A 27411-nucleotide genomic window follows, 5' to 3' on the forward strand; every position below is an offset into this window, starting at 1 on the left:
AACATGTAAACATATGAATTCTGAATTCAGAAATCGTATTCAACTATTTCACCTTGGTTTCCCATTCTGTTCATTTAACTAGGAAAAGTGATGACGGAGAGCAAGTTGGTCTTGACAATTCAAGACCAAAGACGTGGGCTGCCTAGACGGTCTCATTATCAAGGGGTAGTGGACAGAGCATGGGGGATGGCGGGAGGGGCAGAGACAGAGAAATGGTCCTGGTAGGAGCACTGCCGCTCAGAATGCAGCAGGGAAGCCCTAGTCTCCTGGCGAATATTTGAGATACAAAAAATATGTATCTGGGGTGAATCGATAGTTTCCAAGAAACTTGGACAGACTAAACAATTCAATTTTTGAGTTGCTGCTATAGACAAAGTCAAAGGCATCACGAAACCAAAGATGATCAAACTCAAGAACCTGCCTCCAGAAGATTATCACCTAGAAACACTGGTTGAAAACAAAGTTCGAAGGTCAAGGTCTTACTTCACTGCATTAACCATAATCTGACTTGATAGTTTCTGTTCTAACCAGTTTAAATGGTCCAGTCTAAACATCTGTCAGGGACGTGACAAGCAATCCAATCAGCTGGGAAAATCACTTCTTCTGAAAATCATTTCACCACGCTCTTTTCTGGGTACCTATTTTGTCTTTTCCTCCTAAAGAGAGTAGTGAGAAGAAAATATTCAACCGAGTAAGATGCCACATTTTCTTTAAAATAAGACAAAAGCATATGCAAAATTTTATACCTGGAAATAAACATGATTTCATAAAGACACCCTCTCATGCACGTAAGCACTAAACACTGCATTTGTAACTTACAGAACGCTTGTGCCTGAATCATTTTTGTGGAATCCTCTAAATTGCGGGGGAAGGGCTTTTCTGAGCCAATAAGTAGAGAGGCGATAAAGGCAGGGTGTTGTGATAGAGTCACTACATACACACTGGTACCCACTTCTTTTAATTCACAAACCTGAGTGTTTCAGGCACACACAGCCAGTCAGATGCCGTCATGATGGCCCTGCGATCAGATGGACTACATCCAAGAATAAAACTCTGAAAAGTCACACGAAGAACTGAATCACATTCACCACTGACAAGGGGAGAGAAAAGTTATTTCCCTTCATAATTATTAGGCATAGTATCATCCTGGTTAGTTATATAGTAGGTCCCCAAGACCATTAACAGAAGCTCTGTCTAAAGTGAAGCCTTCCTACACGATTTCCCCAGTTATCGACAAGAGCAAAAACCACAATATATTGTTTATATATCACATTTGATCATTTCTAAACTTGAAAAGTACTAGTATTAAAAGTATTAGTGCCATGACCTTTCTGCTTTTAAACTTAAATATCAAGTCATAAGATGTCACGGTTGTAAAAATATCTCTTTTTAAAGAATAAAGTAAAAACATGTACCTGTACAGCAAGGAGCCAGAAGAGGGCACTATCTTTATATGGTAGCAGATGCCAAAAGAGGAAGTAAAGATGGGTTTCAGTTTGCTTTCTAGTTATTAGTGATATCGAAAAGTTCCATCACAATTGTTCATTAAATTTGCTACTTTACCAGCGCCTCTCAAACTTAAAGTGCGTAAGAAGAATTACTTGGGGACTTGTTAAATATAGTCGGACCCTGTGTCTACAGGATCTACATCTGTATTCAACCAACCTCGGTGGAAAACTTTCAAAAAACAAAAATTCCAGAAACCTCCAAAAAGCAAAACTTGAATTTGTGGCACACTGGAGACTATTTACATAGTATTTACATTGTATTTACAACTATTTACAACGTATTTACATTGTATTAGGTATTATAAGGAATCTAAAGATGCTTTAAAGTATACGGGAGGATGTGGACAGGTTATATGAAAATACCACACCAATGCATATAAAGGACTTGAGCATCCTCAGATTTTGGTACCCAAGGGGTACGGGACCCAAACCACGTGGATATCAAGGGATGTCTGTACATACTCTTGGGTCCCACCTGGTCCCACTGAATCACAACTTTGAATTTAATATGAAAGAGCCCTCAGCTGATCCTCGAGCAGGGGCCTCAGAAGCGGCAGTAAAACCCTCTGCAGGGAGATTCCCAAATGCCTGAGAGTGGAGGGGGAGGTAACAGTACCAGAAGGGCAGGGAGCTGCCTAAAGACGCCCTGGATGCCCTTGAAAATCTGTGCATTTTGATCACTCTGATATACCACAGATGAAATGCAACTATGGCATATAAGGAATCAAGACAGCAAAACTAAATATTAAATTACAAGATCTTAGAGGGGAAAAAAAAGCCAGTCTGTAATCAGGAAAAAAAAATTTTAAGGAGAGCAAAATATTTAAATACTTTTCATATCATCTCCCTGCAAAAATGGAGAACTGGGGCTCATTGTTTGGTTTTAAATCTTTTTAATGGTTGGAAAATTAGCAAAACTACCTACCACAATTAATACCTATTCTTCTTCATTGGATTATTACTTACACCTTATCTATTTTCGAGGGAAATTTGGGGAGCATTTATCTTAAATGGCACATATCCAATAGGACCATTAAAAGAGATAAGTAGAAGCATAAAAGAAGGAAATTGGGTGACAGAGGGCATACTGATTCCTGGAATTACTTCAACTGGACAGTAAATTTAGCTGTAGGTTTCTGGATGCCCCAAAGGAAAAGAACCCTAAGTTTTCGTCCTTAGGTGCCTAGTCGATGCCACCAGTGGCAGTGGGTACTACTACATATGGCAACACCTTTTATCTCCGAACAGCTCTATCCTTGCTTCATTCATTCACTTACTCATTTGCTCACAGCGCATACCCTCAAAGAATTCAAAACCCGGGTGTGTCATCCATGTGGTCAACCCTGCCACCCAGCCAGGGCTCAGGGCTGGGGTACAAGGTGAGCGGTGCCCTGAAGCTGTGCAAATCAATGGCCCTGGGTTACAAGCCAATGGGGAAGGGACTGATTATAGAACAAATTGCACTGAGAAAACCGATGCTTGGGAGAATAAAGTAAAATTAGATCCGGCCTCCTGATGCATTGTGAAGAGCTGAACGTAAATAAAACATAAAAATTAGAAGTAAATATGGATATCCAACCGATAGCAGGATAAGGAAGGAGTCTTTAAGCATTAAAGAAAGAAATTATACAGGAAAAGGTAGATGTGACTATCAACAAGGAAAAAAAAAACTCTATGTCAGAAAACATAAAGATACACACTCAACCTACAAGACCGAAGAGGGCAAATGCCCTTAACATGAAGAACAACTACAGAAGCTCAGAAAGGCGGAAAGTATTCAACCCCATTAGTCACGACAAGAATTTAAACAGCGAGCAACTATTCTGGATGACAAATGTGGTTTTACCAGATGACAAAGTTGCTGTTGTTTATTTTTAAGGATAGTTCCTACTGGTGAGAAAAAGGGTACACCCTTCCTGGAGGCAATAGTTCCAAACCTTTCATCTTGTCCTTCTGCTTCTGGAAATATTCAGAGACATGACAAGAATTTATCTACCAGCATGTTCACTGCACTTTTATTTATTATTTTAATAATATTATTAGCTCCCCAAAATGTAACAACAAAACTTGAAATTCCCTAACTTTACAACAATAGCAATTTGGTTACATAAATGCTGTCACATTCCAATGATGGAATGAGATGCAGTCACCAGAAATCATATAGTAAATGACATTGAAGGATATGAAAAAAATGTTCTTTGTAAATTATTAGGTGAAGAAATATCAGTATAAAAGTCTATATACCATTTGATCCCAATTTTGTAAACACATTAGCTCAACTCATAAAATTGCCTCTATTCAATTTTTTTTTTACCTAAGAATATCAATTCCTTATGGCTTAGTCTAAATGCTTTTTTAAATGTGTGTGTAGAGAGTTATCCACATACATATATGGATACATATATTCACCAAATAACAGAAATGACACGCCCCAACTATAAACAGTTCTCAGGGTGACGTCACCATATTTTCAATACGCTTATGCTTTTTTCTTTTTTTTAAAATGAATGTATATTAGGTTTACATTCAGAACAAAATCACAAATATAACTTGAAATCATGTTCAAGAAGACAGGACGTAATGGGGGCCAGAGTGTGATGAGGGGGCCGCTCTCGGACCCGAACCTGCCAGGGTCGGGTGAATGAGCACACGTTTCCCCGAGGGGAGTCTGGCAAAACACGTCAAGCCTCTCAAGTGTTCACACGTCTGACCAGTCATTCTCCTAAGAATCTGTCCAAAGGAAATGAACAGAGATGCCAAGATACCTGTACAGGCTGTTCATCGCAGAATTACCTACAATATGATAATTTGAATACAGTGATACACTCACAGACAAGAGGGAACAAGTTAATAAATGGTAGTACATCCATCTGATACATGTCATGTAGTCATGAATGTATGTTGGAAGGTCTTAATAGCATGAGTACATGTTCATGCTAAGCTGAATTTTAAAAGCAAGACAAAAACCTATATATACTCTGACCACAAACACACTTTAAAAATTGCTAAGTCTGGGGACTTCCCTGGTGGCGCAGTGGTTAAGAATCTGCCTGCCAATGCAGGGAACACGGGTTCAATCCCTGGTCCGGGAAGATCCCACGTGCCGTGGAGCAACTAAGCCCGTGCACCACAACTACTGAGCCTGCGCTCTAGAGCCCACGAGCCACAACTACTGAAGCCCGTGCACCTACAGCCCGTGCTCTGCAACGAGAAGCCACCGCAATGAGAAGCCTGCACACCGCAACAGAGTAGCCCCCACTAGCCGCCACTAGAGACAGCCCGTGTGCAGCAACGAAGAACCAACACAGCCAAAAATAATTTTTTTAAATTGCTAAGTCTGTATGTGCACCCACATGCACAGGATCACCTAGAAAGAGGGCCAGGAGAGTGTGTGCATGTGTGTGTGTGTGTGTGTGTGTGGTGCACGTGTGTGCAATTAACAGTGGGTTTTTTGTTTTGGGGGTTTTTGTCTGTGCGCGTGACGTGTGGGATCTTAGCTCCCCCACCAGGGATCAAACCCACGTCCCCTGCAGTGGAATTATGGAGTTGTAACTACTGGACCTCCAGGGAGGTCCCTAATTAACAGTAGTTTTAACCAGCGGTGGGATTTTTATTGCCTTCTGTCTATTGTTCTACATTTCCCAAATATTCTGCAATGAATAGGCATTACTTCTATAATCAGAAAATAACTTATTTTAAAAGAGAAAAGAAATCTCCCCCCTCACAGAGGATGGAGTATGGGGAAGCAGGTGGAGTCATGGAGATGAGCCAGGGGCTACAGCACTGAAGTGGGAATGAAGGGCCAGAGGAAGATTGAAGAGACGGGGGCAGGAGAAGTAGCAGCATTTGCTGACTCACTGGATGTGGCCTGGGGAGGAAGAGGGAGGAGTGAAGGAGGATTCCAAGGTCCCAGGCTTGGGATAGGGAATATAGGATGCGGTAGCCAGCCTCCTCAAGGGCCCCAGTGAGTCCTCCCTCCTGATATCCACACCCTTGTGAATAGAGCTGACTTATAGGATACAGCAGAAGTGACAGGGTGTGACTTCTGATACTAGGCCATAAGGATATTGATGGAGACAGAAAATAGAAAGTAGGATCGTGGTTACAAGGGGCTTTGCAAGGGGAGACCGTGGGATGATAAATTCTGAAGATGGACAGTAGTGATGGTTGCAGAACAAGTGCATGTACTTAACGCCATTGAACTGTGTAGTTAAAAACGGTTAAAATAGTGAACTTCATATCATGTATAAATTTCACCACAATAAAAAATTTTTTAATATGAAGATGGATCGCAAGAGCTCTGCCTTGGTCTGTCTTGGGTCACTTGCCCTGCGGGAAGCCAGTCGCCATGTCGTGAGGGCCCTCAAACTGCCCCGTGGAGAGGTCTAGGCGTGGAGGAAACGAAGCCCCCTGCTAACAGCAGCACTAACGAGCCAGGTACGTGCGTCCTGAGCCCCCAGAAGGCAGATCCCCCAACCCCAGGCAAGCCTTCAGCTGGGGATAGAAACCATGTAAAATGATAATGTTAATTGTATTAAGCCACTAAGTTGGGGAGGAATTTTTAACCAGCAATAGGTAACTAACGCCTAGAAAGAGGCCCAAATCTGAGCTGTCTCGTCCCCTTTCCTGGTTTAAGCCACCATCGCACTTTCCTAGCTTCCGCTTAGGAGGCAGAAGGCTGGAAAGAGCCGTGTTCACACCATTACGACAAACACACTAGGGAATACGCAAACTCACACTTTTTCTCAAACACATCGGAGCACGAGGGGGCAGCTGGCTGCCTATTAGGGCCCAGCAGGGAGTGGGAAAGGGAGCCGGGAGTCAGGGAGCAGGGAGGGGCCCAACCCTTCCTCTTCACCAGCGGCCCTGGCAGTGTGTACTGCCTGCAGTCACCATCTCTGTGCTCCCTCGCTGGTCTCCTTTTGTCTTCCCAGTCCTCCAACAATACCTGTTGAACCTATTCCCTAAACTAAATTGTTTCTTCAAATCTGTGTGGTTTCTGTTTTCCTACCTGGCCCTCAACTTGATAGAGCACCCAAACTCAGTTCAATCTCTTTTGGGGACAGAGATAAGTGTGGCAGAGTTCCCGCCTGTCCAGGTAAACCTGCCGCATCCTAGCCTGGACCACCTCTGCTGATCATCTCCTCCCCACCTCCCCCCACCTGTGGTCAGGCGCACAGTCCTACTCGTGACCCCCAACACGGCACTCTTCTTCACCTCGCCACGCCTTCCGAGCCCAACTCTACTAAAATCGGACAGTAGGAAAACGAGGCACCTCAGCATCTGAGGAAGCACTGAAGAGAAGGAAGGAGTCGTTTTTCTTTGGTTGGTTTTATACCTTGGGAATAGACAACAAAAACTGAAAAGGATGATTTGTGCTTAGGCTGACTTTCATTCCTCTAATTTTTTTCCTCACTGATGTTTTCACTCTGGTGGAAAGTCACTGGACAAGAACCAGAAGCCCGGGAAATCAGTCTCATTTCTTTCCTCCTCCCCTTCCTATCACCAGGATAACCTACTTCCTCCTCTCAGAAGAGGAAGAGTGCTGGACACGTGCACACATGTATTCTGGCCTGCAAATCACTTTCCCTATCAGAAGTAATGATACCGAAACTTACAATGTATTAAAAAAAGTCTGGGATGTCTTCAGTGAGGTGGTTTCAGAAGTAACAGAAACTTCACTTCCTACAGACTTTTTATGAACTAGGACTAGATGTGAAAAAAAAAAAATGAGAATCTACCTACCGCCTGAAGAAAACCCTAGCCTCCCAACCGAAAAGTATTTTCAAGAAACAAAACAATAAAATGTATAGGAAGACTCCAGACTGCCACTGCTCGCTTAGATGATGCAATGGATATAGGCTGATGGCCCCAAGGGAGCAAACACTGCACGGAAGATGAAAAAAATCTTAGCTATCTCAATGGTTTGTGCTCTGCTCCAAAAGGCCTCCATACATAAATATATAGCTGTAGCTATGCAGTATATCTGGGATATGAAACTTTCATGGACTGGTAATATTTAGGGAAAAAAAGTGTTAACAAGGCTGTTTGGGAACTAGAGAGAGGACACTAGAGAAAAAAGGATTGAGAAACACAGGTCTAGATAAAAATCATACACACTGCAGTTTTTTTTTTTTTGGCTTGAGCACTCCCATCAGTATTATATATTCCTCCAGATTTCTAATAAACTGCAGAATCATCACTTTTTCTTGAGTAAGAAGAGTCAGGAATGTAATCCAGGGGAGAATTTACCGCCGACTAAATCTCGGTGCACAGTGCTTTTATGAAAGCTGACTGTCAACACTCAGACGAATGGCTTCCTTTATGTGCCAACACACACTTTGGTTGAGGCTAAACGGCTTATTTCTCCACCTCAAACTGTTACTATTCCCCCCCACCAGAAAAAAAAAGCGTTTCCAGCCACCCACATCCCCGCTAGGTCAGTCCAGGCTCCCCTGTGTGCAGTCCCCACGGTGACACATCAGAGACGGGTGCCCCCCATGTTACCACCGTGGACAGATGGGGTGTACAGAGCACGCTGCCTCTGCTCTATTCTGATGACACGTGCGTGCGCCTTTGCCTGATAAGTTATCCTCTTACCTGCACAGCTCACATGCTGTGACGTGACACTTCTGTAACCAAAGCATGACCCGTTTTCTCCATGGCCTTGAGTCCCAGTTACTAATCACACCATTATGTCAACTTTGCAAGTACTTTATAAGACATCCGGGGCCCACGAACCAAATACACACCTCCACTCACATCATCACATGTGCTCACTTCATGGTCACCAGTATCTGCTAATTCTAACGCAGTCCACTCACTGTGGCCTTCAGTTATTCAATCAATCATTTTGATCAAGGTTTGGGGCTAATAAGATTTTAAAAGCACAGTCTCTGCTTGTGGAGAGAAAGAGAAGCGCACAAATAATGATATAATATGAGGCATTTCAACAATGATGGAAGAGACGTATTTACAAACCGGTGTTTCGGAAGAGGGAGACATCACCCCCAGAAGCAGAAGTCAGGGAAACTTCATGGGAAACAGGTGGATTTCAGCAGGGTTAGGGGTGGGGTAAGTGCGGGGACAGAGGGAAGCCCCACAAGCGAAGGTGGTAAACCACATGCGCTGAGGGGCAGAGGCAGGAAAGTTTAGACAAAAGGAACAGGAGGGCTGACCGGACAGAAGCCCATATATCATGCCTTGTTAAGTTTTTCATGTTCAAAATCTTAATAGCAAATGTTTTTAAACTGGGAATATGTCATCTTACTTTAGTAAACGTTTTGAGAGCATTTACCTTCAGTTGGAAATTTCTTGGCTCGTTCCTCAAAGAACCATTCTCCAGTTTTTATTTTCACGTTTCTGAAAGGCAAGCAGAAAGGAAGCCTCAGAGGGAGATGTGGGTGGTGCCGTATTTGGCTCATACAAGGTAGGGCGACATCATCAGAACACCAGTCTGGCAAAGGACCTGAGTTCAAATTCCTGGCCCAAATCCCTAACTATACAGATTTCCCATAGAGATTAAGTGATCTGACTAGAAAGCTGCAAATCTGAAAAAGTATATAATACATTATACATATATATGTAAACTGAATCACTGTGCTGTACACCTGAAATGAATACAACATTGTAAATCAACTATACTTCAATAAAAAATAAAAGCAAAATAAAAAGATAAATTTTTAAAAAAGCAGCAAAGCTGAAGTTTCTACTTGGGTACATTTTACCCTGCATGTCAATGTAATGTAACAATAAACATACAAGGAAAAACAAAGTTACCGTCAAAATGATCAATTTATCATGTTCATGGTGGGGAGCATGAAGGAAAAACAAAGAAATTCAGTGCTGTCTATTTAGCTAGGAAAGAAATCACCCTTAGTTAGGTTAGGCTGAGGTAGTTTGAGCTAACTACAACATTTACCAAGAACCAACAGAGCAGATTCACCTGAGAAGTTTCCTGGGAGCACCTGAAATCTGGGATATGGGATCAAAGGGCTTCACTGGAGATTTGGGGACCACTTGAGAGACAGGGGCCGTGACCTCTCGTTGGGAAGCCGGTCTGACAGCAGCTCCCTGGGCATCTCTACATCCCCTCCCATCCTACTCACAGGCACAGCAGCATGGGAGCACTTTGTACGGTCACCGGTTCAAACTCAAGTCCCAAAGCCTGTTTTACTCTTGACGGTTTCCAAGTTTCCAAATTTCTAAAGAAACCACCCTCAACCTCAAAGAGCCTCAGAAAGGTAGAATTGTCAATAGCCTTTCAGGACATAAAAAGTTAAGCACACAGATACTATAAATTATTCACACCATTAAAATAATATGCCATAAAACTTGTCAATTCCTAAGTCATGCAAATTTAAGAAAAAGGAAAACTTCAAATTCTCTTCTGTAAGTACTTACTGAAATACACTCTCCATTAGGTTCTTTCAGGCTATATACAATCTCAAATGGATTTTAAGTTAATGCTTACAAATGCAGTAAATTCACAAATACGTTGCAATTTTTTTTTTTTTTTTTTTTTTTTTTAAGTATCCTATCTTTCTCTCTGGAGCTTTAGTAGTTGTCAGAAGACATCAACCAACTCCCTCCCCTTCATCTTGTTAACAACTATTATATTCTCTGATTAGTATGCAAATGATTATTCCCAATGCTTAGTGACCAGAACAAGGAAAACATACGCAGAGCATTTATGAATTTTGGCAACAGAATTTTGATAATCAGTCACTATCATTAAGAGCCAAAGATATATCACAGTTGCATGTTTTATATATCACTAGAGAGACAGGGGAAACTTCTCATCCGTAAAATCAGAAACTCAGATATCTAATGTACTAAATCGACACAAACCCATGAAGGAGAACTCAGCATCTCAACGGAAGTTTTCCCCTCTGGTACTTGAAGACAAGCAGAGGATCAAAACCCAGGGAAAGTTCGCAGAGATTAACGGGGGGCGGGGGGTGCGTTCACGCCCCTTTGCATTGCCATACCCACAACTGCTCTATTTCTGAAGATGCTTCCTCCATCCTTATACAGCGGGACAAAGTCTAAGGGGAGAGTAGGAAAGGAAAATCAAATGTGGAAAGAAGGAGGCCGCCATCTGATAACAAACGTCACTTCCTGATGTTTATTTTCCTGGGGGTGGTGACCCTTCCAGCTCATCTACTCTCTCACACTCTCCAGCCCGTAATTACCTGTGACCAAAAGCATTTATATATGAGACAGGTGCTGGGGGCGGGGCATGGCCTCAGACTGGACCTGAGAGAGATCAGAGCTAAGAATTAAGCAGCAAATCAAACCATGAATTTACAGTCAGCTGAGCTATAGCCAGACACAGGCCACTACGGAGGATTAATCACACCTGGAGATGCACAATCACGAAAAAGGAAGAGCAGCTAAGGGGACGGAGGAGAGGAAGGTGAGAACGCCCGAATAAACATTTTATTTTTATTACATTTTACAACATTACAAAGTCCTCTTCTAGCCCTGGTCTCAGAACCTATATGAGAAGCAGATAAAGTAGAATATTAGTATCTCCTAGGGCTAGTCATCTAACGTTACCATCTAATCATCTAACTCAATCTCAACGGATTACTTGCGAAATTCAAGCAGGACCTTCCTTGGCAGGGACAGATTTGAACACAAACCCACAGGTCTCTTTAGGCTTACCTGTGACTACAGAATGGAAGGATACAAGTACCACAGTCCTAAACCATACGACGGCAAGTACTTCTTGCATTTGAGGCTGTTTCCTCTGAGAACTAGATTGGAGCTGGATCTCCATAAACACTTCTGCAGAATCAGCTGTTTCATAAGCATTTATTCCCTAGTGGTTTTCATAAGGGCTCCCAGTCCACACACATCCCAAGTGTTATAAGGACCATTTATGGCTGTTACTGTCTAAGACAGAGGTGAGCAGATCTTGCAGTGTCTCTGTCCTCATTAGGGCCAGCACAGGGTAGCATGACTCACAGTAACCAAAGGAAACATCGATTATTTCTCTCCCCCCCTCACCGATGACTCAAGCAGAATTTGGCTATGAAAGCTTCTTGGAACATTTTCTGAACCCAGCAACAGATAAATGGTTTTAAATTTCTCCCACAGAATCATGACTTGTTTCTTCAAAACTTTTTCAATCAATCGATAAATCCATCTCAGAAGGCAAAATCCAAGGATGGTGAAGGGAGCAAGAGATCTAGAGTTCCATGTCTGACTTTCCATGAACTCTGCGTGAGGAAAACGGTAACTAGAAACGCCAAGCACACGGAACACCGACAGCTCCTGAGAAACTGCTGGGGGCTCCAGCATCCATTTTCATAGCCTTGAACTCGGTTAACGCTGTCATTTCATTAGCAAAAGGGAAATAACTGTTGAAAAGCACTTCGCAAATTCTAGCACGCAAACGTTCAATAATACGATGAATGGAGGACCCTAATAGAAAGATCTTCAATAGTCTGACCCCATTTCTATCGCAAGCAGTGAGCCGAAGAGGCCTGCTGGAATGCACTTTTACTCTGCATTCAAATTACCAGCATCTGCAGGTGGGTAAGCTGTCACGTCCAAAGCACCTGCTTTATGCTCCAAGAAGAACCAGCATCATGTCCCTAGAATTGCTTAATGTATTTCTACCATTCAATGAACAAGAGGTAACAAATTTATCTGCATGTCAGGATTCTCTGAATGCCTTAAAGACACACATCTCCCAGGCAGATCTGTGTTCTAACCAGTGCCCTGATGGCAAGGAAGCCTCAAGAAAAGCCTTGGGGGCTTACCAGACAAGCTATAAAAACACCAAAAGCGGCCGAATATTGTAAAACTAAGATCAACCTAATTTCTTTGCACCGGCTTGTCCAACCGCTTGGTAATTCCCAGCTAAAGTGGTCCTTTGCACCCATACAGTTGAAGAAAATTTTTTTTACTTCAGATAATCTTATACCTAAGGCAGTTTTTAGTTACAAAGCAAAATACTGAGGTTTTTTCCCTCCATCAGCTAGCTCAGTTGATCTGATTTCAATGTTCTTACGGGAAAAAAGACTGATCATTGTGATTAAACCCTAGGTAACCAGAAGTCAGAATCAAGATGAAGATAAACGATTTTAACCAAGCAGCTACCATCACTTCTTGCAAAACATGAATAACTCTACTTAACTGCAGAGAGAAGGCAGGTTCCCCACCCCCACCCCCACGTCATATTCAGTGCTATATCCACAGCCACGAGCACAGCCGAGGGACACGGTGGGGCTGGTGACTACATGTGGGTTGACGAATGAATATCCAGCACCCTGAGAATTGAAGGGATAAGGTGGGACCGACATAGGTGGAGCCCTGGTGGTACCGAGGCATGACGTGCATCACGCCCTCTAAACGTGTAGGGGCAGGAATCACAAACTCAGGCACCAGGCAGACGCTCTAAACGAAGAGAGTGGCTAAGGGACGAAACGAGAGAGAGGGGTGGGCACTGTCGTGGGCTGCAGAACCCGTGCCCCGTTTTAAGGCATTACAATGATAAATACAGACATGGGGCAGGCCAACACAACAAGGCCTGGGGGCTGTCTGCAGCCTGTTGGCCATGAGTTTGTGATTCCTGGTTTGTTACATCAGATAATTAGTCAATGAAAGAAATACCAATTCTACTGCAGCTGGACAGAGCTGCACTTGTTAGAGCCTCAAACAGAAATCCAGGTAGACGTTGTGCATCACTGTCCTCCCCACAGATCTAAGAAGGGACTCCACCACCACCGACAGGTCACGAGACCAAAGACAAGGAGCGTGTACCCTGCTGGCAAACCCTGAACCTGGATGTCTGAAGACAACGCAGAGCCTCTGACAAAAGGCCACGGGCAGGAGAAACAGAGTCCTGCAGACCAGGAGCGGCTACTCAAGGTGCATCACTGCGGGAACCAGGGAAAGTTTCAGAAAGCAGTTGTCTTCAAAAGCATTTAAAAACCACCTCCATGAAGGGCTTCCCTGATGGCGCAGTGGTTGAGAGTCCGCCTGCCGATGCAGGGGACATAGGTTCGTGCCCCGGTCCGGGAAGATCCCACATGCCACAGAGCGGCTGGGCCCGTGAGCCATGGCCGCTGAGCCTGCACCTCCGGAGCCTGTGCTCCGCAATGGGAGAGGCCACAATACTGAGAGGCCCGCGTACCGCAAAAAAAAAAAACACACACAAAAAAACCGCCTCCATGAAAAGGAAACAAAGACATAAGTAAAAGCCAGGCTGAAGTGAAAAGACAAGAGACTAAAGGAAGATTTACAAAACGAACAATGCAAACGCAGAACAAGCTGTTTTACCAACAGGAAAGAGCAGAATGGAGAGTCTGGAAAGTTCAATCAGTTATGCTTTCACAGAACATGAGAGGAAAAGATATTAAATATTGAAGGAGAAAATAATTCAAATGTAGGATAGAGAACAAGGCCAACCTAAGTTATTCCCAAAGAAGCCAGGGCAAGTGGCATAGAAGGATAATTAGACCGGACTGAAGAAAACGTTACTGAGTCAAAAAATAAGCAAACTCCCACCCCACACCCATTAGCAGCTACCATTAAAACAAACAAACAGAAAATAACAAGCGTTGACAAGGATGTGAAGAAACTGGATCCCTTGTGCCCCTTGTGCACTGCTGGTGAGAATGTAAAACGGCACAGCTGCTGTGGAAACAGCATGGCGGATCTGAGAAAATTAAACACAGAAATACTATGAACCCAGCAATTCCACTTCTGGGTATGTATCTGAAAGAACTGAAAGCAGGGTCTCAGAGAGATGTTTGTACACCCATGTTCACAGCAGCATTATTCACAGAGCCAAAGGGTAGAAGCAACCCAAGCACCCATCAGCAGATGAAATGGGCCAACAAAATGTGATTACATACACGCTAAGGAATGTGATGCAGCCTTAAAAAGGGAGGAATTCTGCAAGACGCTACAGCACGAATGAACCTGGAAAGCAGGATACTTAGTGAAATGAGCCACTCACAGAAAGACAAACACTGTATGATTCCACCTATGTGGGGGACCTAGAGTAGCCAAATTCAGAGACAGAAAGTAGGATGGGGACTGCAGGGGCTTGGGGGGGGGGAGAGAGAAATAGGAAGAAATGTTTAACGGTTACAGTTTCAGTTTTGCAAGATGAAAAAGCCTGGAAACGGATGGCGTGTTACCTAGCCGAGTTGGTTTGCCCGTCGCGCAGCAAGCCGAAACGCCGGGACACTGAGGTTGGCAGCAAACAGCGCAGAGACAGGGAACAGACCTCAGATCCACCTCCTGGAGGGCAAGGGGCTCGAAGCATTTATGGGATGAAGTAATTAAGAAGCAGGGCGGTCTGAGCGTGGGGAGCGTGGGGAAAGGTGATTGGAAAAAGGTGGGTCATCGCCCTTCTGCGCAGTAACTAGGCTACAGGTCTATGCACGTGGGAAGATGGAGGAGCTCAGCACGACCTGAGGGTGGAGTTTTCTGCCCTCTGACTTCAAAAGGTCACTGCCCGGACGCTTGCGCATGCCCAGTTGCAGCGTTGGGCCAGTCTTAACCAGTTCAGCTCAAACGAGACGCAGCTGACTCCAAGTTCCTGGAAAACAACTGTGGCAAACATCTCACTGTTTAGGACAATAACGGAGGGCATGTGAGTCTTGTAGATGACCCTAATGAGCGAAGACCGGTGAAATGGATTTGACTAACGATTACCCATGGTTTCAAATGTATTTAACGCCACTAAACTGCACACGTGCAACGGCTAAGATGCTGAATTTTAGGTTATGTGTATTTTGCCACAGTAAAAGGTAATTTTTAAAAAACAAAACAAGCAAATCCAAGAGACAGGCAGCTCAAAGGAACTTTCCTTCTTCCATAAAAATCAGTGTGGAGAGACTCGGACCCAGGCATGTACTGGAAACTGTTCTCAATTACAAGGATCCAGCAAAAAACCAATATGCTTCTAGTACATAAAATCCAGGCGATCAAGAAAGAAAGAAAAATAAAGCTAGTCTCCAACGTCTCTGTCACATTAAACTTCAAAAGACAACGATAACACATTAACTGAACTTTGAGATGAAAAGTTGGGACTTGAGCTTTAAAGGCCAGTGAGGTCCTTACTCATGAGAAAAGGCTACCGAAGGCATCCTCAGATAGGCAATGGCTTAGGACACATGCCACCCACGTGCTCTTCTAGGAAGAAAAATCTTTGAAGAGACGCTTCAGTTCACTGAAAATGAATCAGAATAAAGGGCCTGCAAACTGGGAAATCATGGTCTCAAAGATACCTGCATTCATGAGACAGTGCATCAGTGGAATCATCTAAAATCGGTAAATCCACCCATGACTTCTATTCGGCACTAGAATGCGCTCTTGGTCTGACCTATGGACATGAGTCTGTTATTGTAGAAATTCCTGTGAACACATGACTGGAAAGGACGTACGAGCCTGTCTGGTATCCCTACGTCCCCAGTATCCTTAACTCTCGCCGACATTTCAGCCCAGAGTTTTAACCAAGGCAGCACTTCACCACCACGCTGAGTGCCAGACTGGGAAAATGGCCTCCTGGCACTGACCTTGCTGCAGGGCGAAAAGGTTCAGCTGAACTGAGGAGCTGACAACTTTGAACATGAACTCAAGGGTATGGAAAGCTTACTCATCTCAAAAAGGCTTTAAAAGCAAGACCTGCCATGACTAATCAAGTGCTGACCACAGAAGAAATTTCAACTTCGACACCAACAATAAAAATGATACTCAAACTACTGTGTAAACATTCCCTTCAGTAAGCACAAAATAAGCTTTTCAAAAATAAACTTTTTCAAAAAGTATCCCACAGGGCTTCCCTGGTGGCGCAGTGGTTGAGAGTCCTCCTGCCGATGCAGGGGACGCGGGTTCGTGCCCCGGTCCGGGAAGATCCCACATGCCGCGGAGCGGCTGGGCCCGTGAGCCATGGCCGCTGAGCCTGCGCGTCCGGAGCCTGTGCTCCGCAACGGGAGAGGCCACCACAGTGAGAGGCCCGCGTACCGCAAAAAAAAAAAAAAAAAAGTATCCCATAAATTTCCATTTTTAACTAGATGTTTGGTAACATAAGGCTTCAAAGGCTGTTAGGTAATCCTTACTCTCATTTGGCCAACGGATAAAAAGAACATCACGATCCTTTATGTAACCATCACCTGTCCTGTTCCCACATAAAGCAGTGTACCTGCACCTCGTCAAGCAACCAAGCTTTCTCATGAGAACTAAAACAGATGCTGTCTCCAAATCAGAGCTGAGAAGAAAAGGCTGTATTTCAAAGAACAAAAGGCTTTTTCTCTGAAATTAATCTTAGTGGCTAACCTTTTGAAAATTTATGGCTAACCTCTTGAAAATTTAGAAATGTACAGCTATGTGAAATATTTTACTCAGTATATTGAACTTGTCTATGCACTCTTTCATGTGAAACAAATTAACATAGTTCCTATCGACAGTGCTCAAAATCAGATTAGAGGAAAAGAAGAAATCAAGTTTTGAAACAAAGAGAAGCAGTAGAAGAATGTCCCTTTAACCTTGGCACCAAGCTAAAATCCTTCCTTGGCCAAATCTGTTAAACCGTACCTGGCCTTCAATTTCTTTTCAATCTTTTATAGAGTTATACCCTTTCCTCACTTGAAGGGCAGAAGGATTTACAATCATGATTTGGAATGATTCCATTCTCATACATTAGTTATTTGCCTTGTGGATATAAAGTGGTGATTCGGTGTTTTACCGAAACATGAGATTATGAAAATACTGGGAGTATCAGTCTGAAATTTGAAAGATGACATTTTCCAAATTCTAGGAATCTGACTCTTCTTTCCTTCTCCCAAATCACGCCTCTTTTGATGGCTCCTGCTAAGGATAACACACGGCCCCCATCACTGGAAGCAACTTTCAACCAACCTTCCCTTCTAAGTCCTTTCCGACTTGCCTTTGTTTACCTAGTTCTTTCTGTTGCTTCTCTTTTACTCTCTATTTCCTTTGGTTCTTCCAGTTAAGCATGAAGAGCTATCAGTTTTGCTAGTCCACAGAACTGTTTTTCACTTTTCCCTCTTTCATCCCCTATGACCAAGTTCAATCACCCCTTTGTTGAACTCTCCCTCACATTCCCCATCTCTGTTGCCGCCCGCCTCATCCCTTCACACCTCGTTCACTGAAAAGACTTTCACCTGCTTCATTCACCTTCCTCTTCCCCTCCTGAGTCTGTCCTGCAGAATGCAGGCAGACTTTCACCTGGCTTTCCTCTGGCAAAGTGCGTATGCTCACACCCCATTTCCTGCAGCCTCCAATCCAAACTCTTCTGAGTGGCTTTTAAGACCCCGTCCCTCCGGGCGAGTCTCCCAAAAGGCAGGAGAGAGAGGAGATCAAGAAGGGATGGGATAGATTAGGAGTTTGGGATTAACAGATATACACTACGATATATCAAAGAGATAAAACAACAAGGACCTTAGAAATTTAAAAAGAGAGAGAAAGAATCATTTCTTTGATATATATCCTTCCAGATAATTTTGTTTATGTATCTTTTTTAAAATGAAAGAAAAGTGTACCACAAGGTTTGATAAGCTGCTCTTGAAATTCACAACAGCTGGTATGCATCTCTGTTAATAGAGCATCACATTGTTAATGACTCTGTAATATTCTACTTGATTGTATGTGTTCATTTTTACCATTAAAAATAATTTTGGATCACTCACAGTGATTTAAAACAAAAAGAAGAGACGGGACTCTGGAGACCTGGTTCTAGGCTTACTGACCGCACGGCCTTGGGCTCCCTTGTGTCTCTAAGCCTCCGTTTCTTCCCCTATAAAATTGGGATAACGGTGGTAGCTGTCACGTAAGATTGTTTGAAGATTTAAAGAAAACATTTGGTGTCAAGAAATGCTTAACACAGCCTCCCACACGGTGAGTGGTCCACTTTCATGCCCACGACATTCCCTCTCCCGGACAATGTCTGTCTCCCTCTCTAATCCCGACCCGCTTGCAGAAATGCTCCCACCTGGGTGCTCTGGGAAGTCACCTTGAGCCAGTTCAGCCCTCCCTCGCCTCTCCCTCCTCTGAGCTCCTGGGGTCCTCAGCAGAAAACCTGCTCAGAAGGCAGAAACCTCAGGTGTCTCCTGGACCCTCAACACAAGCCCAAGGCCAGTGCTGGTCACAGGACTTTGGCACTGACTGCAGCAATCTGTACATTGGTTTCGCTTTTTTAAATTGCTACCCTAGAGCTTCTTCTTTCTTGATTTTAAAACCTATTTTCTCTCCTGTTCCCACAGCAAGTCTACTTCTTGAGGAATGAGTCTCAGGCTGAGGAAGAAGCAGGGAGAGGAAAATGATAGGGTCAAAAACCTGTCCAGGACCCAGTTCAGTTGTGACTATCGTCTACCCTCAAGTTTTCCCAAGCCTTTTCTTTGGTTTGGCCCCAGGATTGGAAGGCAGCCCAGCGTCGACAAAACTAGAGAGAGAGAGAGCAGAGAGCTTCGAAGAAAGTAGGCGGGGAGGGGGGGAGTTGGGTTATAAATTACTTAGCTCTCTCCCCAAGCGATTTCCTATGTCAGTTCACTCGGAGCAACGCAGTCATCTTGGATATTTTGAAAAGCATCCTTATTTCAACATAAGGAAGCTGGGGTTTCAGAAATCACACTTCATGAGCTTAGAGCAGTGAAGTTACAATGCCCCGGGCATGGTGCCCTCCAGGGCAGAGCCTTCATCAGGGCCAGCTTCCTGGGAGGTTGCCTCAGCCCCTGTCCTATAACCCTGTGCCTTATAGTTAACCACTAGATGAAGAAAAAGTGCTGAAGAATTTAATACCTTACGACGCAGTGTTTATCCTTAGCGTTTATCGACCAAATATATATGGTTGACTGGAGATCTTAGGACCTTTCCTCTTGAGCACAAGGGCAGGCCAGGCGGCTCACAGTAAATCTTGGTCTTTCCCTCTCAAGCTGAGAAAAGCCTGCAGGGCATCGGCTTCACAAACTGAGGAAACGCGAGATGTGTGGAGATAACTCTGACCACGTGGGAGTGACCTGGCTGTGCCGCTTCAGAGAGGGGCAGCTTAGGAACAAGGAAATCTGGTTGAACAACCTGCCTTCGAATGACTGACTGAAATACATTAAGCCTTGCAAAGGGATGGGAAGTTTAAGGAGATGAATATCAGGACATGCCCACAGACACAATCCTCCCGATTTAGGGGGAGAGAAAACCCAGCTGCTGTGCCCACACTGTGTAAGCACCTCTCACAGTCTCAGCCCCCGGGGCACTCACGCATCTGCAGCAATATTTACAAGTTGTTTTCAAATCTCAGTCTCTGATTCCTCTCCTAGATTCACACCAGACGAACATATCTACCTCTCATAAGTTCTGTGATGTCCTTGTGCACGCTACCCCACAAGAGGCAGAAACACTCCCCGTGTTTCCAAGGGATTGGCAGCCAGCCTGTTCGTGCTTCGAACGGTGTGAGATCAAGCCACAAATATTCTTTATCATTTTCAAAAATGCCAATTCCATGTTTAAAATATTTTAAAACCTCACAACATCAAAAGATTAGAATAAATGTAGATTCCCGCTATCACTAACAGAAAGCACGCCCATTTCTTGAGCAGAGCGTCCAGTGCAGGTCAGCGTGCCTCCTTCAAAAGGCCTTGATAAAGCTGCACCGGACACGCTAACATTCTCTGTGTTACAATTCACTCCACTTTTCCTCAAAGAGATAAATTAAGCTCTAAGAAAACTAACAAAATGAACCAGTTAAGAAATTGAAAGGAATCTTAACTCCTACGTTAACTGATCCCCAGCCATTACAAACAAACTTTTGTAAATTAAAAAAAAAACAAACAAAACTTTTTTCATACAACAAAACGCATTTTTTTTTTTTTTTTTTTTTTTTTTTTTTGCGGTACGCAGGGCTCTCACTGTTGTGGCCTCTCGCGTTGCGGAGCACAGGCTCTGGACGCGCAGGCTCAGCGGCCATGGCTCACGGGCCCAGCCGCTCCGCGGCATGTGGGATCTTCCCGGACCGGGGCACGAACCTGTGTCCCCTGCATCGGCAGGCGGACTCTCAACCACTGCGCCACCAGGGAAGCCCTCAAAACGCATTTTTGAATTACAATAACTTCTAGAAAGGCAGCTCCATATTAAGCACTCGGCAAACATTTCCCGATTAAGTTTGAGGAGTGACAGCCATCTTTGTCAACAGTTTGTCCTGGACAATCTCTGAGGCTCCCTGGCCCATCCTCACCTGTCCTCAAAGCACACGGTGCACTTCCAGGCGCGGGTCATCCTCAGGAACACTCGGCACTTGGCACACACGCGGTGGCTGCAGCCCTGGCACACGGCCCCCCGGTTCAGCAGGAGCCCCAGGGCCTGCCGGCAGCGGGCACAGGACTTCTCTTTGTACTCCTGGCTCCCGCTCTTCAAGCCTTTCCACCTGAGATGCTGCAAGTGTGTCTTCAGTTTCCTGTGGCCCAGAGAGGTAAATGATAAGCGATTGAGTGGAAGGACAGATGCCAGCCAAATTCCTACATGGCAAGGGCCCCAACAGCACCACCCATGGCGAGAAAGAAGGGGCTTTGGCATCCAGCACCCCCAGGTTCCAACATGGCTGTGTGAACCAGGATCTCTTGCGACGTCTTGGAGCAGAGGCTCAGAGGTTTTCTCGGCTGTGCAAGCCTTACCTCCCAGGGTTGCTGTGAGGATTCAATGGCAAAGCATAAACACTATGGCTGGCTAGGTTCATCCCTCTGTGCCCAAAGGGCATTATAACAGCAAGCAAGGACAGTGAAAGAAGAGGAAAAATGCAGAAAATGGCATCAATTCTAAAATGCAAGGCAGGGAATGACCTGTAAATATACAGTATACATGCCTGCTATTGTCTTAAGTTCCCCAATAAAGTTATTTAGCTGATGCTATGCTTTTTTTAATGGAATAAATTTTTTTAAAAATTTTTTTATTGGAGTAAAATTCCTTTACAATGTTGTGTTTAGTTTCTGCTGTACAATGAAGTGAATAAGCTATATGTGTACCTATATCCCCCTCCCTCTTGAACCTCCCGCCCCGCCTTTCTCCCGCATCTAGGTCATCACAGAGCACCAAGCTGAGCTCCCTCGATGCTATGCTTTTGCTACTGTTTTCTATGGGTCGTCAGTTACTTTCAGTCCCTATTTCCCCAGGACAATAGCCCTAGTACAAAGGGACATTACATTGGACCCCAGAAGGTATCATTAGCCAGAATACTCTTCTATGAAATGTCTCTGTTACTTACTTTTATTATTATTTTTTAATTTTTATTTTTTTTGGCGGAACGCTGGCCTCTCACTGTTGTGGCCTCTACCGTTGCAGAGCACAGGCTCCGGACGCACAGGCTCAGCGGCCGTGGCTCCGGGATCTTCCCGGACCGGGGCACGAACCCGCGTCCCCTGCATCAGCAGGCGGACTCTCAACCACTGCGCCACCAGGGAAGCCCTACTTTTATTATTTTTTTAATTTTTATTGGAGTATAGTTGATTTACTGTTACTTACTTTTTTTTTTAATGCTTGCTCTCATGTCCTTTCTTTTTTTTAAAATCTATTTGTTTATTTTTTGGCTGCGTTGGGTCTTTGTTGCTGTGCGCGGGCTTTCTCTAGTTGTGGCGAGCGGGGCCTACTCTTTGCAGTGCGCAGGCTTCTCATTGCGGTGGCTTCTCTTGTTGTGGAGCACAGGCTCTAGGCACATGGGCTTCAGTAGTTGTGGCTCGTGGGCTCTAGAGCACAGGCTCAGTAGTTGTGGTGCACGGGCTTAGTTGCTCCGCGGCATGTGGGATCTTCCCAGACCAGGGATTGAACCCGTGTCCCCTGCGTTGGCAGACGGATTCTTAACTGCGCCACCAGGGAAGCCCTACTGTTACTTCCTTTTAGAAAAGAGAAGTTAACCCCAAGAAACAAGCTCACATCCAACTTTCAGGATTTGCTCTAGAATCAGTACCCTTTGTAACACACCTTTTACCACAGTATCCATGTTACTTTGTTGATATTCAAAACGATGCTTCTAAACCACCGTAAGATCTTGAATCATCAAAGAAAACTCCATTTTGTTCAGTGTATTTTTTGAGTGGAATAAAGTACAAGTACACTTAGAGAGCTTTGGGATAACAGAGGAGGGTAGAAAAAGAACACTGTACCTTCTAGTTAACCAGAAATTTTCGCTCCTTCCTCAGACATTTGGTGGTCCAAAGTTTTATTTTATATGTTTATTTTTCTTGGCAGACTCTGAAGGAGTTCTGCCATTAAAAACAAAGCAAAACCAAAAAGCCTATTCCATTTACTTACCTTCTAGACCTCACGCTCTCCATAAGCATCGATGGATAAGCAAAGCATCACCATGACAGCTAACCACGGACCCCGCCCAGCCCTGCTTTGTTAAGTGTTAAACTCATGTCCAACAGCCCTCGGAGCTCAGAGAGAGGAAAGAGGCTCTCTGTTGACAGATCAGTCGGAGAGCAGGCTGGGCAGGTTTCCCCTTCCCTCAAAGCCGGCTGGGAAGCAAAGGAGAGCAAAGAAAAGGACGGGAATGGATGCCAGCAGCTTTGCTGTTTCTATGACGCTTTCTTTGTGCCTTCGGTTACCACCAAAAATAATTTAGGAAAACCCTTAGCCGGAGGTCTTTCCCCTGAAGGGCGTATGAGAAGCCTGAAAGCTTCCCTTAAATTATTCCTGCCAAGTAGGCAAATGGACAAGCTGACAGACAGCAAACTTATCACACAAAAAGGCATTATTTTAAAGGAAAAACAAAAGGCATTCTTTCCCTTACCATCCCCGAAGCTTAGTGACACAGCAAAGGTCACCTCCCCCTATAGCCCTTCATTCCGACTCTTGTCAGACAAGAAGCTGAGTAGGCAACAAGCAGCAATACGCCAGGTAGAAGCAGCTTCCAAGCAGAAAAAGCCAAAAAAACGGAAGAATCCCACCCACTAAATGACAGCATACCGTATCCTTTCCTCCTCGATGTTTCGAACCTCCCGGTCCCGGTGCAGGACCTGGAGGATCACCTCGCGTTCTGATTCCCGGAGGGACTTCAGGCTGACTTCTTGGGCCATTTCTGTCTCTTCTTAGACCCACGCTGAGGTTCTACTCCATGGCCTTGCGCTCCTGTCCCGTGGATGAGCTCAGAGAGTCCAGTGAGAGTCCCACGTGCTTTTGAAAGCAATCCCTCTCCTATTTCATTGGCAGCTGTGTTGCTTGTGGCTCTTTTTTTCTTCCTTTTTAACTGTGTCACACTCCTCAGGAGAAGGAAGTTCCAAGAGGCCGTCCCTCGGTTGGGATGGTCGCTCCCAGAGCCTCATGCCACCTGGGGAGCCTTTTCCCTGGGTCCTGCCGCAGCCTCTGACATCCGGCTAAGTCAAAAGCATATCTTTTTTTCTGAGGTTTTGCCAGAGATTGTTATAAATTATGCAGGGCCCCCTGCAGATAATTTCTGCAAAGCAGAAGTAATCCCCAATCTGAGGGAATTTACGAAGAGCAGTGAGAAGCGTATCAACGACTTATAGAAGTCAACCTTCCCCTTCATATGTTTACAGGTAGCAGTAATGATGGTTAAAAGCCCAGCCAGTTCAATACCTGTAGAAAAGACAATAAAAATGGCATCATTTTTCCTGGCTGATGTACCTATACTGCAGCATGAGTCCAGAAGAGACAAAATGCTCTACACAGACAGATCTTTGCATTTTCTGCCACGATGATAACGTAAGATTTTAAATTTTATTAAATTGGCCTTCTCGTGTTTCTAAAAGCCTCAAACTTACACATTTGAATTTTTCTAATATGAATTCTGTATCTTGAGTGATTAGAGGCATATAGGTCTATCTTTAACGTACATCATCCTAATTGAAAGTACATTAGAACAACCATGTTCTCAACTGCTAACTGTAATTTTTACAGTTAACTTCAAGACTCAAAAATAAACTCTTTAATCAATTAAGGATGTATAAAGGGATATCACCACAACCTCAATCTACCCATTATCTATGGTCTTTAATGGTTTTCAGTGGCTGCCTTATGCCCGGGGTCTTGTTTCTGGTTAATGCTAGTTGCCAGGTTCTGCATATGTTCCTCCTACTTTCTTCTGCCATCAGTGACGTTGGACACACATCACCTTCAATCTGTTCTTCCCCCCAACCAAGAGGATGGCATTGAATTGATAAAGCACTGGATAGATGCACATCAGTGAAAAGCAGAAAATGCAGCTCTAATTGATGCACTTTCTAGACTGCCATTTTGTTATCAAATCTACATGAATTCCTTAGTAATAAGACTTCTTTCAATTCTTTAGAAGCTAAACTCCCTTTGTTCGGCTGCAACAGAAATGCACATTATATTAATTTATGATTCATAGCAAATCAATGAATGAGAAGTTAATAGAACCCTAAGGAATCATTTCTTTAAGCAGAGATTCTTAATCTTTGGTCATCTGGTGAAGCTTCTGTATTTAAGTGCATAAAATAAAATACATTATTACAAAGGAAATCGATGATACTGAAATTTTTAAAGATTATAACATAGTAATAGATGCGTCCATTGATGCATGAAATCTAGCAGTGATCTAACAACTAATTTCAGAGTAGTGATGATTGTAAACAATGTTTTCAGATATCTGCAACATACAATGTGGCATAAAAATATCTGTGATTTCTATTTGTGGCAGTCACCAGTCCTGCTAGTTCTACTGTGGTTCAGTGCCTATACTCATAATTGCAGGAAATGCTAAATTTTAGTTACGGGTTAATGAAAACAATGATGTAAAATTTTTTCACGTCCAAGGTCATGGACCTACAGGCTAAGGACCCCTGGCTTAAGGGATTCTCTATCTGTCAGTTTCTCTATTGTAGGATAAAGTTAAAATATGTGGCCCACCCAAATTGCAGAGGTTGCATGAGAAGTAGGAAAGCCCAGGGCTGCCAGGAGACGCTCCCGGCCTCTGGTCTCCAGCCAAGCAGTCCCAAGTGCCTGCTCCCAAAAGGTGTCCTATGTAGACGGTGGGAAAATGACAGGGACAGATACGGACAAGGACTTGGGGCTCCAGCCCCACCAGAGTCAAAGCCACATCCCTCCTTGGGCCCGCGTTTCCAGATGAATAGACGGAGCTCCCCAAGGCTCTGAGTCTCTGGGAAAGAGGAAAGTGCTGGGGCTTCCCTGGTGGCGCAGTGGTTGAGAGTCCACCTGCCAATGCAGGGGACACGGGTTCGTGCCCCGGTCCGGGAAGATCCCACATGCCGCGGAGCGGCTGGGCCCGTGGGCCATGGCCGCTGAGCCTGCGCGTGCGGAGCCTGTGCTCCGCAGTGGGAGAGGCCACAACAGTGAGAGGCCCGCGTACCGCCAAAAAAAGAGGAGAGTGCTGGGAAACAGCGTGTAATCAAGTGCTAAGTGGTAAAGTGCAAACTAGCCACCGTGTCACCAACGTCATGAGCCTATTTCTTCTAATCACGCCCTCGGTTCTTCCTGCTTTTTTCTTATTTTAACCTATTAACCATACTACTAGGCCAAGTACTATCCTGTTTGTCTGATTCTCAAGTGTTTTAAATGAAGATTTTTGTAGTTGGCTCAAAACATGTGATCTATGCACTGAGCTTTCTCTCCCTGTGGCCTTTGGACTCTGCTGTCCAGCAGAAGCAACGCAGCCCTGGGCTGGAAGAGAGTGCTCCTGCAGTACTCAGTGTTCACCCCTTCAGGGGCAAAGGCCCTACCCATTCCAGAAATGCAGGATTCGGTTACTGAAAAACACTACTGTTCTCTACCAAACGCATGCCTGTGGCTTCAGAGAGCCGTCTGCAGGGAGGAGTGGGCGCTCTTCCTCCCCCTAGTGGCCATCCACTGCTATTTACAGAAAAGTGAAATTGAGCTCGTTTCCAGCATCCATCCATCACCCATTCATTCAGTAAATGTCGATAAAGCACCCAAGTGCCAGGCACTGTTCAGGTGCTTAGGATACAGGACTTAATGACTGGTAATTTACACTCTATCCTACTTCTCACAAGAATATGATGTAGCTCACAATAAAAGCACAGAGAGGACGATTAAAGTCAGAGAAACAGCAACCAGAGCGAAAAGGGGCCGACGATTTCTACCAGGAACCTGCAGTGAAACAGTCACTGTACTTGAGCATTAGCTGTATCTCTGACCTTCCTAGTAACAAAGGCAAAACAAAACAGAACGAAACAAAACCCCAAATCAAAGGGGTGTATATAGTTCTGATAAATCGAAAGAACAGGTGCTGCATCTTATTTGGATTTGTTCAGGCTTTTTCAGTAGGGGCAGTACCACGCTTCCCTCTAGATATTTGTGGGGTGCTTTTGGTTGTCACAGTGACAAAGAGTTACCTTGCATTCCCATACAAATGTTGGCTATCTTACCAGATAATTCAACTAGGAAAAAAGTATAATTTTCTGATAATAGAATTTAACTCATAGAAACACAAAGTATATTTTGCAGGGTTTTCACATACTCTGAGTTTTCCAGAATGCAACTATTATGTAAATTGAAGAAAGACTGTACTTGGTTTCATTTAGAACTTTAACAAAAATTGTTTATCATTTCAGAGAGTTGCATCACCGAGGGCAGCATGGCTTGTAGTATTTGAATCACTAATGCCATAATACTGGTAATGGTCTGCATTTGTAGATGTTCTAGTCAATGTGATTCTATGTATGCGAACATTTGACAACTTCACTGTGTCTTCTAATGTAGTTTACATATATGAGTACATATTATATTCTTATAATTTACTGCCCCTTTATTTCTTCTTTTATTACAGTAATGACGTATTATTGTTGTTGTTGTTGTTATTGGTGTAGGTAAATTATATTATACATGAATTCCAATTCCAGATAGCAAAAGGTGAACTACAAAATATTTCCTATAAAGGGTGAGCATTGGGTCCTTGGGGTTTAAGAACCACTGA

The 27411-nt window shown here is 44.1% G+C and overlaps 1 protein-coding gene across 1 annotated transcript in view; it reads right to left on the bottom strand.

The window, feature by feature from the left end:
- Positions 1 to 27411, bottom strand: part of SYTL3 (synaptotagmin like 3) — a 91954-nt gene that overhangs the window by 52434 nt on the left and 12109 nt on the right. The window contains 3 exon segments of the mRNA XM_033404027.2: positions 8806 to 8870; positions 20722 to 20940; positions 23445 to 24074. Of these exon segments, the coding sequence (XP_033259918.1) occupies positions 8806 to 8870; positions 20722 to 20940; positions 23445 to 23554 (394 nt within the window). The 5' untranslated portion in view covers positions 23555 to 24074.

This window comes from Orcinus orca, chromosome 12 (assembly GCF_937001465.1).
Source record: "Orcinus orca chromosome 12, mOrcOrc1.1, whole genome shotgun sequence".
NCBI lineage: Eukaryota > Metazoa > Chordata > Mammalia > Artiodactyla > Delphinidae > Orcinus > Orcinus orca.